The 14726-nt window shown below is 32.8% G+C and overlaps 1 protein-coding gene and 1 long non-coding RNA gene across 2 annotated transcripts; one reads left to right on the top strand and one right to left on the bottom strand.

Moving 5' to 3' along the window:
* Nucleotides 1-1618: 1618 nt before the first annotated feature.
* LOC115973560 lies at nt 1619-2946 on the bottom strand. Its single transcript, XR_004087772.1, has 2 exons — nt 2256-2946; nt 1619-2068 (listed from the first exon to the last, which is right to left on the bottom strand). It is a non-coding gene; the product is annotated as an uncharacterized LOC115973560 (long non-coding RNA).
* A 240-nt stretch (nt 2947-3186) lies between these two features.
* On the top strand, nt 3187-8257 carry LOC115973558. The gene is made up of 4 exons (XM_031093822.1): nt 3187-3894; nt 4015-4079; nt 6241-6333; nt 7595-8257. The coding sequence occupies exons 3-4, from the start codon at nt 6266-6268 to the stop codon at nt 8130-8132; spliced, it is 606 nt and encodes a 201-aa protein (XP_030949682.1). The 5' UTR covers nt 3187-3894; nt 4015-4079; nt 6241-6265; the 3' UTR covers nt 8133-8257.
* Nucleotides 8258-14726: the final 6469 nt, after the last annotated feature.

Raw genomic sequence — 14726 nt, 5'->3', positions numbered from 1 at the left:
TTAAAGGAAAAAGAAGGCACACAAAGGACATTTGTTAGGGTAATATGAGAGGAAAGCTTAATTGTACCAACATGAGTCACAAGTGTAGCCTCCCCATTAGGTAATTCAACCACAGAATGTGAAATTGCAGTAAAGGAAGTCAATAAATGCATTGAACAAACTATGTGATATGTAGCACCAGTATCTATAACCCAAGTTTCAACACCAAAAGCCTTTCTATTCACAACCTTAGCAGAAAAGACTGAATGTGGTGAACAAGAAACAGTACCTGCAACTGCATTGGATGGCAAAGAAACGACATTAATCTTGTGAGGCTCTTGAACTGTTGAAGTTTGGTGAACTCTAATCAAGGACAGAAGCCGGTGATACTGATCAGGAGTAAATGCAGGTGCTTGAGCAGTGACAACATGATTATACTCAGTATTTGGAGCCAAGCAATGCCCTTGAAATTGATTTGTAGTAGGATTATGATCAGTATTTGAAGCCAAGTAATGGCCTTGGAACTGATTTGCAACAGTTGAAACTTGATGAGCCATCATATTCCTGTTCTTAAATTTGTAACCAGGTGGAAAACCATGGAGTTTATAACATTTTTCCACAGTGTGCCCCAACTTTCCACAATGAGTGCATAATGGCCTTTCTTTTCCTTTTGGATTTGTGCTTGAGCTCTTGGCAGCCAAAACCGTAGACTCAACTCTAACAGAATTGGTAACTGATCTTTGCATTTCCTCTTGGATGAACAAAGAATGAGCCTTATTAACAGAAGGCAGTGGATCCATGAGCAAAATTTGTGTTCTGACTTGAGAAAACACATCATTGACTCCCATGAGAAATTTCATTGTGGCTTCTTTGATTTGAAGATCCTTCAACCTCTGATTAACATTGCACACGCACTTGCCACAGGTGCATTGAGGAAACGGACTAAGATTCTGGAGCTGATCCCACAAGACCTTAAGCTGAGTGAAATAATCAGTGAGTGATTGTTCTCCCTGATGAATCTCAGCAATTTGCTTCTGGATGTTAAAAACCTTGGTTCCATTTCCTTGACTGAATGTGTCTCGAAGCTCAGTCCAAATCTCAAAAGCAGTATCTCTGTAAATGATACTACCCTGAAGTTTTGGTGATACTGAGTTGATTATCCAAGTACCAACTATATTATCAGCACGAATCCATGCTTGAACAGCCGTTGGTGAATTCACGAGTGGAGAAGAAATGGTTATAGAACCATCTATAAAACCAAGCTTATTTTTACCAATCAAAGACTTTCTCACTGATCTTGCCCAAGCAAAATAATTTTCTTCTCCAACCAGAGGCTGAGAAGTGAAAACAGCCCCTGGATTTTCTCCTGGATGTAAGAACAGGGGATCATTGAGATTATATGAGTCTTGCGAAGAAGATGAAGATTCAGTGGTAGAAGTATTAGCTGTTGTGTAAGCCATTAAGACAAAAGAAAAGCTTGAGAAGATTTTAAAAAAAAGCTTGAGAAAGCTTGGAGAGGAGCAACAATGGTGGACGATGAAAGAGAAATTCCCAAATCTGTAAAACCCTAGAATTTCAAGCTTTCTAGGAGCTCTGATACCATATGAGAAAAGAAAGAATTGGGAAAAACTGAATTGAATTAATTAATTTAGCTTGTGTCTTTATATACATCATCAAGTCCAGCTAGGAACGAGAAACAGAGCACTGAGCTAAGCTAACAAATCAGAATAACTAACTAACAACTTCTCTCACATGTCAACAAACTAACCTACTCACGTGTGAACACTAATGAAAGAAAATAATACTAAACTACAAGTCGTATATTGTTAATGAAACAAACACAGCTACTAAGCTACAAGAGCTTCAGATATTGCTTCTTGAACCTCTGCTATACGTGTTGAGCCTTGCTTCTTCTGCTCTAATTGCTTGCTTTGGTCTAAGTGTTTGCCTTGATCTTGATAGAAAATAGAAACAAATAAGAACACGATGGCTAACAAATACATACAAGACAAGAAGATGATAGCTTCACATTCCCGTCCTTGCCAGCAACACGCACATTAGTAAAGTCTTCAATCCTAACTGAATTGATCTGTGCACAATAGCAAACATTGGAAATTAAGTCACTAGACTTTAACATAATGGATAATGTGAAAAGTATAGATCCGTATCCCATGAATATTCACCAACAATCATGCCATCAAATGTCTTTACACCAAAGAAGAATCAATAGCCTTTGCTTCATACAAGAGAACAGGAATTGAAGTAAGACACCTTACATATTAAAGCAGCTGTTGATTTCCATCCTCAAGATGTATAACCTCATTTTCTAAAATGACATGCCAAATAACATCCATATCATCCTTTTGGAGGATGCCAGGAGGGGTCAAGAGGACCAATTACCCTGGTCATCCATTTTGAGCCAACTAGCGCAGAACAAGCAGTCGGTCAATAATGCTGCCCTTACCTCTTCTCATTGCTATCTCATCATAAGTGGGATTTGTGGGACAAAAGAAGAGTCCCACTTGCATCTGGACTAAGAAAGTATGGAAACACCGGCAAAACTAACAGCATTTCAGCAGAGACATGATAGATCAAAAATTCTTATATACACAAATGGAAAAGCACCAGGTGACCCAAGAAAATTCAACAAATTTAACGTACCCAAAACACTACCAAAATTTTTATAGTTTTTCTCTGACATGCCCAGAATCCCAAAACTCAATAAAAAATTCATCACATATCGGCTAATACCATTAGTTACAAAAGAACTCAGATGCTAAATCTGAACAATTTTGTGTATTTACTCCAAAACAAAAGACAAAATAAAACCCCAAAAAAAGAAAAATTCGAAGTAGCCAGAAATTCCAAAAAAAAAAAACCTTCTGAGCTCGTCGTAGATCTATCCCTTGATGGCCATGGCCATGAGCAGAGGCTTATTTTGGTCAGACTCAGAGGCATCGTGTTTGAGAATTCTTGATTTAATTGTGTTTTCATTGTGTGCGCTAAAGTGTATTAAAATTTTTTTTTTCCAGTAAAAATGATGACGTGTCGTTTATTCATTGGCTGCCGTAAATTACCTTTTTCCCTGACGAATTTATAAGCTCTTAAAATTTTACTTATAAGGACCTCACACGCGTGGTATTCTCGCACGTGGCGTGGAATAGTCAAACTGAAAAGACTGCTATATAAGGCATCTGTTGGCTGTACTTTCTAGACTTTTTAGGGTTTGTGTTTTGGTTACATTTGGGAACTGGATGTAAACCAGTACGGCTGGTGGCTGTCCAGTGATATCAAGGGCAGATCCAGCACTGAGTGATGCGTATTCTTAGATTTTGCTGTCTACTTTTTCTTTCAATTTCATTGTACTTTTGATTTTTGCTATATGTGTGTGTGTGTGTGTGTTTTATTTTTTATTTTTTTTAAAGCTTGGTTAGAATTGCCTATTATTACCTGAACTTCTCTGCTTTTCTTCAACCTCGGCTCTATTTACACCTTGTTCAAATTCTCTTTGCTAATCTTAGATCTTGTTCTTTTGATTTATGGATTCATATGCTGGATCTATATAAATCATATTTTAATTAATGGATATTTTATTAGATCTGTATTATTTTTTATACATTTTTACTGTATTCTTAATTTTAAAGCTTTGGCTATCTATGTCTTTGCGATTTGTGTTTATTTTGTTCAAATTCAAATTTTTTCTTGAATCTTGGAACGTTTTGGATATCCCGTTTGTAACACAAATCGGATCCAATGGATCCTTTAATATAAATTTGAAACCAACCACATCTCTGCATCTCTATCCTCTCAAAACGAGAAACTTCTTGGAGATTACTTAGAAGCGGTGGGAAATTCAAATGGAGATGAACAAGAAAAGCTGAATTTTAAATTGAAGATGACCTACCTACACAAAAGGTTTGTGCGTCCCACTGTTTTTTTTTTTCAATACAAATTTTAGAAAATTTTGATATAGCCATGTATTGCTTTTTGTTATTTCGAGACTTACTGGATATTTTCTGGTCTATTGTTTTACAGGCCTTCACAATAAAACTCCATTAAAAGAAAGGCTGCACGTGCTTGAAGGATGTGTGGGCTTTGAGGTCAGTACTATTAAAAGTCTATTATGCATATTTTCATTTTGAAATTTATTTAATTTTTTCGAAATTATATATTCACACGAATTACGGTTTTATTATTATTTTTTAATTTCGCAAATGAACGTTGTTGATTCACACATTCAGATTTTTTTGTTTTCACTTCCCTAACGTGGTTACAGCGTATGACCAAGTCCAGAGGGTATGTAATCCCTTTATTTCATACACATTACGTGATTGTATGAATGAATCCCGTTGAGGTGGAATTAAGGTTTTGATCAAGAGACATATGAACTTAGGACCTCATAAATACCATAAGCTTGAAAATCACTGGACCAACCGTTGGCTTTAAATTCACATCTCTAAATAACTTGAGAAAAGTAGGTTTTCATATGTAAGAATCATGTGCCTATTAGTGTATCAGTGTTTTTTATTCTCAAATTCAGAAAATGGATACAAAAAAAATGGAAATGAAAAAAAAGAGTTTTTTTGAAGGAATTAAATAGTTTTCGTGATTTTCATTTATGTTTTTGGTGCGCTCGGCACTTCCAAAAATATCAAAGCGCTTATTCGAATTGAGTCAATGCCTTAGCATCACCAAAATGCACTGAACAATCATCTAAGAACGTGTCCTATAAATTGCGTTTTGTAATTGGCGTTTCAATGTCCATTCAATTATTCATTAATTGGCATTTCTGAAGCTACCTTAGTTATATTAACTTTGTAACACAATAGGAGCATATTATGGTTTTATGGTGTTATATAATTCAAAAGAAAACACGGAGAAAAATATACATTATTCGTCCATATACAAGATAAGGAAATGGATCTTGTAACTTAAATTCCTGTGGCATTGAAATACCAACCCCAGCACACGACTAGGCCACATCTGTAATATAGAACTTCAAAAGCCCATCACTATGCATTACAAATTATAACCCAAGTTGTAAGGGAAGTCGAACTTATTCTCAAAATTCATAATTGGGTGATTTTAATATACCCATTTAATTTTTTTAAAATAATTTATGTTAATAATATTTAATAATAAAAAATTACCTTTTTTTAATAAAAAAATTCATAATTTAAACAAATCACAACTCGTCAAAAATGACTTCCACTATCAAAATACTTATTTAATCAATGATTAAAACGCACATAATTTCTATATTTGTCTTTGCTTTGAAAGCTGATACTACATTGATATAATAATAATAATAATAATAATATTATTATTATTATTATTATTATTACTCAAATCCGTGTTGCCAAGGTAGAGCTAGGAACTTTGAGTTGGTACACGTGTCAAGGCAAACTCAAATCACATATATACATTACCTAAATATTAATTCTTTAAAGTACTTATCAAAAATTATTTTATAATAATGTAAGTTATACCGTACAATGTATATATACACCCGCAAGAGTACATTGCAATTTGTATAAAATTCTCAACGTTGATATATATAAAATTCTTTTAAGAGAACATTGTAATTCGTATCTAGGAAGCATGAACTTCACTAGAGTGTCGAACTTGTGTTGGATATGGTCTTTATTTTTTTGAAAAATTAGGGACGCTGGAGGGGTATTTCTTTTAGTTGCAATCTTTTATTTACTTGTTTGATTTAAATCTTATTCTTGGTTTGTATTCTAATTTCTAAACCTCATTTGTTAGTCATGAATTCCCTTTCTAATCCATTTTTTCTCTGAAATTAATATGTCTAACATTATATTAAATAAAATTAGTGCTTAATAATTTATATTTTGGTCTGTGGACCTGTTTGAGCCCACAAATTCGTGCATGCCATACTAACTAGTCTTGTATTGAATGATTATTTGGATTCTGCTTTTCAAATGCATTCTATTTGGATTCTTTTGTTTTTTTTTTTTTAAATCTTTGTAGCTTTATTTTTATATATATACTTTTTGTTAACAAAAACAAAATTAAATCTCAATAGGGTTCTTAATTTCTCAAATCATAAGTGCCCAGGCCCAAATCATAATTGCCCAGGCCCGTGCCCATGCCCAGCCCTAAATTTCTATCAGCCTAAACCCTTAGTTTCTCTCTGCCTAAACCCTAAGTTTCTCTACTCTGTTTTTTGCTCCCAAATTTTTTTTTTCTCTACTGTCATTTCGTTCTCTGAAAACTCTCTCCTATGGCGTCCTCTAGGCTCCTGTTGTACAAGAAGCTGTCAATGGCATCAACCCGATTCTACTGTGGTCAAGCTTCAGAACCTCCAAAGCAGCAGTCACTCAAAGAAAGGTAAGGTTGTGGGTTTTGAATATTACTAGTCCTTGATGAAATATGTGATGGGTTTGGTATGGTTAACTGGGTTAAGTTCCTTGTTTTTGTCTATAATAACTTAGGGATGCCTTTACTAATTACAGTGTAGGTTGCTTTAGTTTTGTGAATAGGTTCAAATCTTGTTGTTTGGGTGTTATTTTTGGTGAATAATGCTCATTAATCTGTTCTGCTAGACTTTTTTTTTTTTTTTTAATAAAGCTGGGAGGAGGATGAATGTGAAAACTGTAGGGTGGGAAAACAAAGAAGGTTATGGGGAATAATATTGGGAGGAATGGAAATGAAGGACTGAAGGAGAGTGGAGATGATGATGAGTTTGTTGGGTTAATGTCATAGTCAATAAGTAATACTAATTTGTACTATCCTTAGATTCTAAAATGTACCAAATTCTTAGTTATATCATTGCCTTATGCTGGCATGTGGAATGCTAAAGTCATATTACATCTCAAAATTGGTTTCTACAGCAGATTGTTTTAGTTAAGCTATGTTGGTTGGTTGGAATTTGAACAGGCTTCAAGTCTTGTTGAGAAGGTGAACTAACCCAAGCTTCTCACATATGCGTCCCCAACAACATCTCATCAAACAATTGGAACCCTTCAACATTCCACTCTATGAATGCCAATTAGAATTTCAAGCTTTCAACTCATAACAGAAATTGAAGTTCCCCATATATATTCTGAGAAGACTAGCTAGGTCTCTCTAATCCTATCAAACAATGGCTAGTTGCAAGCATGTTTTCATGTTGGCTTTAATTGTAACAGTCTTTGTCCACCCCCAGCATTGATGCTGCCTACAATTCCATCTCTGCCACTTTGCCACCAATGCTTAGCACTCCATTGCCAACTTTGTTAAGGACCACATTGCCACCATTGCCAAGTACCCAAATCCCCTCCTTACCAAATCCAACTCTGCCAACAGTTCCCAAGGTGATTGTTCCTCCTCTGCCAGCCACTCCATTGCCCACCATTTGCCACAACAATCCCATCAATTCCTACCATTCCAACCACGATCCCAACTATTCCTTTCTTCTCCCCGCCCCCATCAAACTGATCTAGTTGTCCTTGAAGCACTTCATATTTTGCATATTGTGCATCTGTACAATGTATGTTTGTCTTTTTTGTTTTTTGTTTTTTCATTTAATAATTGTTATATAGTATTTGTATATTTGCTGAAAGATATATATAGTATTCCTGGTGAACTAAATAGTGTTGTTATTGTGCAGGTTTACTTGTTATTGTAAGAAATTAGACGATGATGTATCTCATCGTCTAATTAAATATTTGGACAAACTCGAAGGTGGAAGCCTTGCAGTGATGCTGAAGGCTGAAAGGCTTATTTTGCAAAGCAAGGCTGCCATTATTGATGCTGCGAAACACGAGTTATCCAGCGGATTCAGGCCAATCGGGCTTGTTTTGGGAGGTGTGGTCGGGATTGATGCTTACCTGAGTAGTCGACGATTGGAAACAAAGGTGGCTGATCTGCATGTGCTTGTGGAACGGTTGTCGAACAGTGTGATTAATGAGCACTCTTCTCTTGGAGAAGAAATAGCAAAGCTTACCGTGGAAGTTTCGAAGCTTTCTACGCTCATCTCCAAGGAGCCACCTAATCCAGAAGTGGAGAGGAAAATGGATGCAGTTTTGGCAGCGACTGAGAAACTAGTTTCCGAGTATGTGAAGAAAAGTGAACAGAAGAAGAAATATGGTGGCTTGCAGAAGACCATGCGTGGTTTTGTCACCTGGTTATTTGATGTTGATGACTAGGTGGCAACCATAGCAGGAGTAATTTATGTAAATTGTGTGGCCTTTGTGCCTCCCTAGGTCTTTCTTATATGCTATTTTAAATTTTAATCAGGATGTTTTTCTTATATGTAATTAAATTTTGATTAGGAATTAAATTTTTTTTTTTTATATGTCATTGAATTTTGATTGAATGGGAATTTTCAAATGAAAATTTTTGTGAATGATTACATACACTTGCAAGTTTATAGTTAATGAAATTTTAGTTAGTATTCAGAGGTGTGTTATATAAGGGATGGTGTAGGGAATGATTACATAACTTATCTTATCCATACCTAATTCGATTAATTTATCTATGATTACCTTACGCGATTAATATTCATATTCAATATATCTATGATTACCTTACGCAATTAATATTCATATTCAATAGTTACATAACTTCTCTAGAAATGCAACTCTCAAAAATTCAACCTAAAATTAAAGCACTTAATGAATATATATATATGTGTGTATATATGTATTTAGGGTTGTCAAATGGGTGACTTTGGGTTGGTTTGAGTTTGGCATAATTGGGTTGGATATATAAAACTCATTTACCTATTAAAACCCATTTAACTAATTGCTTCTAATTCAAATCTAACTCAATCCAATTATTATGGGTAGACCTCAATCCATCCAATTACCCAATTATCAAAATTATCAAAATGCTACTAAAGTGAAAAATGACCGATGTACTCTAAAATCTTAAAAAATGACCAAAATATCCCAAAACCTAAAAATTACCAAAATAACCCCAGAAACCTAAAAAATGACCAAAATGCCCTCCAAAACCCAAAAAATGACCAAAATACCTCTGAAACTTAAAAAATGACCAAAATACCCCCAAAACTTTAAAATTACCAAAATATTCCCAAAACCAAAAAATGACAAAAATACCCCTGAAACCTAAAAAATGACAAAAATACTACCAAAACCTTAAAATGACCAAAATACCCCTAAAACCCAAAAAATGACCAAAATACCCCTGAAACCCAAAAATGTCCAAAATACCCTCGAAACCCAAAAAATGACCAAAATACCCTCGAAAACTAGAAAATTACCAAAATACCCCTGAAACCCATAAAATGACCAAAATACCCCCGAAATCCAAAAAATGACCAAAATATCCCCGAAACCTAAAAAATGACCAAAATACCTTGAAACCTGAAAATGACCAAAATACCCCCTAAACCTGAAAATGACTAAAATACCCCTGAAATCCAAACTACTAATCCGCATGATGTGCAATGCATGTTGAAATATTTTGTTTAATTTTATGTGTAATGTTTGGGGATTCAACTTTAATTATATTTCATCTTCGGGGGGTTTTTGAACCTTGGATGGCTCTAGTGGAATGGCGTTTGCCTGTTATCTTTGATATTTTAGATTTACTTGTGTTTTAATTGTTGCCAAAGAAAACTCAATTTTAGCAAGATTGTCATATTTCAAAAATTGTATATAAATCTTATAAAAATAATCAGTAAAATTATTTTACAATGATAATTAATTAATTATTGCATTACTTAAAATAACTAATGAGATGGGTTCAAGTTGTATCTGTTACAACTTATGAGTTGCACCTTTTTACACTTTTAATTGTGAGAAAAAAAAAATTTGCATGTCATCAGTTCTTTCTACGCGCTAGTCTCCATCTTCTTCTCTCTCTAAACTTAAACAAAAAAAAAAAAAAAATGATCCCATCTTCACAGTCATGAGTTTTAAATCACATTCCCATTTTTGGTAGAGGCTCAAAGTTTAGTGTGGTTGGCCATTTTTCAACAAACACACTTTTTTGATAATAAGCAACAAACACACTCGGTTATGAGAGAAGATGAGATAGTTTCAATTCTCATCAATGGGAGGGTGTCACCTCGGGAATTGTGGGGATGGCTGGGAATTTTGGAATTGGCAAAGATGGTATCTGGGTGCTTGGCAATTGTGGCAATGTGGGTTTTGGCAGAATTGGCAATGCTGGTGTGTCCAAAATGTGGCGCGCTGCAAGGCTTGTGGTTGCTAGTGATAATGCTAGGACCAAAGAAAGGAGGAAACAATAATTAGAAAACGCCATGGTTTGATGAAAATTTCTCAAACTTAGGGAAGAAGAAATATAGTGAAAGAGAGTGAGAGATAGGAAAATGAGATTTCTATATTTTCATATATTATACAATGGTATTTACAGCCTTGAATCTAACCTAATGTTAGTTCAATAAATAACAAATTGGGATGGCCTGGAACGAACTTCAACGGCTAGTAACAGTGGTAACAAAGTTAATAGCACTAACAGAATTTTGAATTTGAAGTTTAACTACCTTTAGTAAGACGACACCGTATTGTTAAAAGTCTAAAGTCTGCTGAGAAACGATGCCGTGTTGCTGTGGTTGTTTGAAAACGGTGTCGTGTCTAACAGTAGAAACTTTGAGAAGATGTTGTTGATTGAAAAAACTAGATGGCTGATGGCCATCAGTGATGGGTATTTTTAGTGGGAAAACGTTAAAGCAGGATTTTGAGGACTGAATAAACGATATATGAGTTTGAATGTTTGATGGAATATTATGGTTGGAGGGAGGAAGTATGAGGAAACCTTGATTAGTTCACCTCCCAAACTAGACTAATTGTTTGTTCAAAAATACCAGTCAACCTAAAAGGATGCAATTGTTCCAAAAAACATATAGAGAAGAAGAAAAAGAAGATGTAATAGGAAAACAAACCTACTGCTTATATGAGTCTATCATGAGACTCTCTTTTTTAACTAATAATAATAATAATTTTTTTTTTAAAAAAAAGACACATTTTCTTTATAAATTATCAAATGAATACACTGACTTGGATATTTGACCAATTTTTCATGTGACGCTTAGTAGATGATGATAATTTATATTTTGATGAGATTTCAAATAAGATCTTATATATGCCAAAAGTGAGTAGTTTAACTAACAGTCTGATATCACTTGGTGTTTTCAATGGAAACTTATAGGGGAATATTTGACCAATTTTTTATGTGACACTTAGTAGATGATGGTAATTTATATTTTGAAGAGGTTTCAAATAAGATCTTATATATGCCAAGAGCACGCAATTCACCAGCTGATAGTCTAACATCACTTAGTGTTTTCAATGAAAACTTTTAGGATTCAAATTTTTCTCCAATTGTAACCATTGAATTTATAAAAAATAAAATCTTATTAAGTGGGGCAAAACATATATATAATTGCTTAGGTGTGTTGGGTGCACATGCACCATAGTCCAGCCCACATAGACTTCTATTGCAAGTGGAAATAGGCGAAGTGGTCTACATGAATAAAACTTCTATTCCTAATGTAATTAGGAGAGTGGCAGGCAATGGGAGGAGCTTTTATATAAAGCTTGGGACGTGTGTTTCATATATATATTGAGATATAGAGAAAAGAGAAAAGTGCCACACGGTGAAAAAGAAAAAGAATAGAGAAAAATGATTGCTACCTTTGAGAAAGATAATTTTTGTGTGTGAGAGCAAAGAAAAATAAGAGAGATTTTTTTTTTCTTTAGCCGTGAGGCATACACAAGAATTATTGTAATTGATTTGATAACGGTGAAATTATTTGGAGTTTGTCCCGTGGTTTTTCCCTTCAAAGAGAAAGGGATTTCCACATAAAGTTTGTGTTTTTGTGTGTGATTGTTATTTTGAATTGCTAATATTTGTGATAATATTATTTGGGACCTAACAAGGTGTTGTATATTGGATTATTCAATTAAATTCAAACAATTGATTGTATTAATAGTGAAATATCAACACTTTTCACTTTTTCAAAGACAATTAAATTCTTTATTTATGTTTTGAATTTAATAGGAAAGTTTAATGTACTGTAATAAAGAATTGTACTTAAGTTTTATACTTAGAAGTTTGTGTTCTAAGTATGAAATTTATAAATTACTAGTATATACTAGCATGGTCGTGCATGTTAGTATACATGTCCACTGGACTCTAGCTAGGCCCATTGTAATATACTTACACCATATTTTATATTTATTGCACACATATTACTTATGCTGCCTATGTATAGGCAACATCATTTTGTGTAATTTTATGGATCAACATATAAGAGAATTGATTCTTTATTCTAACAATGCAATATATGAATTAATTATAAGTTATACGATATGCTAGTTAATTTACAATCCATAAGTAACCCATAATTAATCTCATTACATATTTGTTTACAATCATTTTTTTCACAGTCGTACACTTTTCATTTGCATTATCCTCTTCCAAAAAGTATGACAATTCCATTCGAATTGTCATAATTTCATTAGTATGCTTGCATGCGCAATGTACACTTTGAATCAAAGACCGATGTAGAGAAGGTTTTGTTAAGAGAACCTTGGATGGTCAAGTTTAGACCTTTCAAGTATGAGCAAATTGTAGCACGCATGTTTAATTTGAAGGGTAGCATGTACCCATTCGGTTTTTATAGTGAAAATACATTAAATATTTAAGGATCCCGAGAAATCTATATATATAATAATAGGTAAAGTTAAGAGAAAATCTAATTAGATCTCAAATTGGAATTCAATTAGAGTCTAATTTTGTGCCACATGTCCCATCTAATCTAAGTTTCTAAATTTTTGAGCCAACTGAGTTAATTTAATGTAGAAATTGGATTTCAATTAGAGTTTGATTTTGTGACATGTGTCACATTTAATCTAAGTTTTTTAATTTTTATGTCAAATGAGTTAATTTAGTGTAAAAAACAAGGAGTCCAATATAAGTAAACCATAAAAAACATAATTTTTGAATGATTTTATATTTATGAGCTTTTTTTTATAGAACTAAAAACAATTCAAGTTTATAAGTCATCTATATATATATATATATGTCCCATCTAATCAAAAATTTTTTAATTTTTGTGCCAAATGAGTTAGTTTCGTGTAAAAAACGAGGAGTCCAATATAAATAAATTATAAAAAGCATAATCATATATTTAACATTATATAAAATTAGAGGAAGAGAGAGTTTAAATGATTTAATATTTATGAGCTTTTTTTGTATAACTAAAAACAATTCAAATTTATAAGTCATCTATATATAAATTAATAGGTAAACTTTAGAGAAAATCCTATTAGATTTTATCATTAAAGTCCAATTTTACATCATGTGTCCTAAATTATTTATTTTTAGAGAGGATTTTATTTCATAATTTTGGAATAAAACGTGGGACCATATCAGAATTAATGAACATAAAAATATTTAAAAATTTGACAATTTACATTTTTTACCTAATAACATTCTTACAATACTTTTTAAAGAGTTAAAAAAATATATATAAGAATGACTATCAATAATATTTAAATTATATATGTAAGAATTATACTATGCATCTTAATGTGTATTTTTTAAGTATATCCATGCATATGCATGGGGTTACAAGTTAGTTAAATTAATGAGTTGTCACAGGAAAATCTTTAATAGTTAACATCTGTCACTTGATTAGTTAGAGTTTCACTTATAAACTAGTTAGACGAATGGCTTCAATTCTCCAAGGAAGGTCAAGGAGCTACATTATGGTTCAATTTTTATACCATACCATTTGGTATATATATATATATATATATAGATGGTGCTTGAGCCATCTAACTCTACCCATAATTTTTCCTTTTTGTTTTTTATTTATTATTATTATCATTAGCAGATATCTCGTCTAACCTGTGTCATTTATTATTGTGGCCAGTAATATGGCCTTACAAGGATGATAATTAAAAAATAAAAGAAAAAAAAAATCGACCAGTGTCATGTATTAATTTAAGATAGAAGGCTGATCTTAGATTATAAGTGAAACTCCACCTTTATTTTTTTGTTCGAAAGTTTAATTAATTTAGTGATTTATGCAATTATTCCATATCACAGATTAACATAAAGTATATTGTATGTCACACTTAGCACAAAATTAGACTCTAATTAAAATAAAGTTTGGAATTTTATTGGATTTTTTCTCAGTTTTGGCTATATATATATATATATATATATAGAGAGAGAGAGAGAGAGAGAGAGAGAGAGAGAGAGAGAGAGAGATGGCTGTTTATTTTTGTCTCCTCCAAGCCCAACTTTGATGCAATCTAACTTATGGGTAACAGAATTGAATACCTTCTTCAAACAATAGTCCTTTTTTGAATATAATTTAAACTTATAATCCTATTTACATCATCTTTTAAACCTACCCTTCCTCCTTGACCCCAGAAAGAGAGAGATAACCAATGAAAAGAATAAAAGATAGCTCTTCAAAATTTATATTTCTTGTCAATCCAGAACAATCTGGTTTCATCAAGAAACAGTTTTTAGAATGTTGCACGTAATTGGAGCATAATAAATATTTGGTTAATCTAATAGGGAAACTCAGCTTATTTGCCTTTTTAAATATGTGATTATAATGGTAGAAAATGGGATGATTATGGAGAGCATTGCTGAAATTTAAGCATCAAATAAATAATGGTTAAAGTATTAACATCCACAATTGCAAATAATATCCTATTTTACTATCTAAAAAGCTATTTTATTTATTATACCATCCCACTTTACAATGCACTTAACATTGTAGATTTTAT

Source organism: Quercus lobata, unplaced genomic scaffold (assembly GCF_001633185.2).
Source record: "Quercus lobata isolate SW786 unplaced genomic scaffold, ValleyOak3.0 Primary Assembly Scq3eQI_1877, whole genome shotgun sequence".
In the NCBI taxonomy this organism is placed as follows: domain Eukaryota; kingdom Viridiplantae; phylum Streptophyta; class Magnoliopsida; order Fagales; family Fagaceae; genus Quercus; species Quercus lobata.
This window is presented reverse-complemented; position numbering and strand designations above follow the sequence as displayed.

Excerpts from the sequence above, each read along its gene's own strand:
- LOC115973558 (XM_031093822.1), top strand. The coding sequence starts at position 6,266 with ATGGCATCAACCCGATTCTACTGTGGTCAAGCTTCAGAACCTCCAAAG. Across the intron at positions 6,334-7,594 it reads CAGCAGTCACTCAAAGAAAG|GTTTACTTGTTATTGTAAGA; the intron begins GTAAGGTTGTGG and ends GTTATTGTGCAG.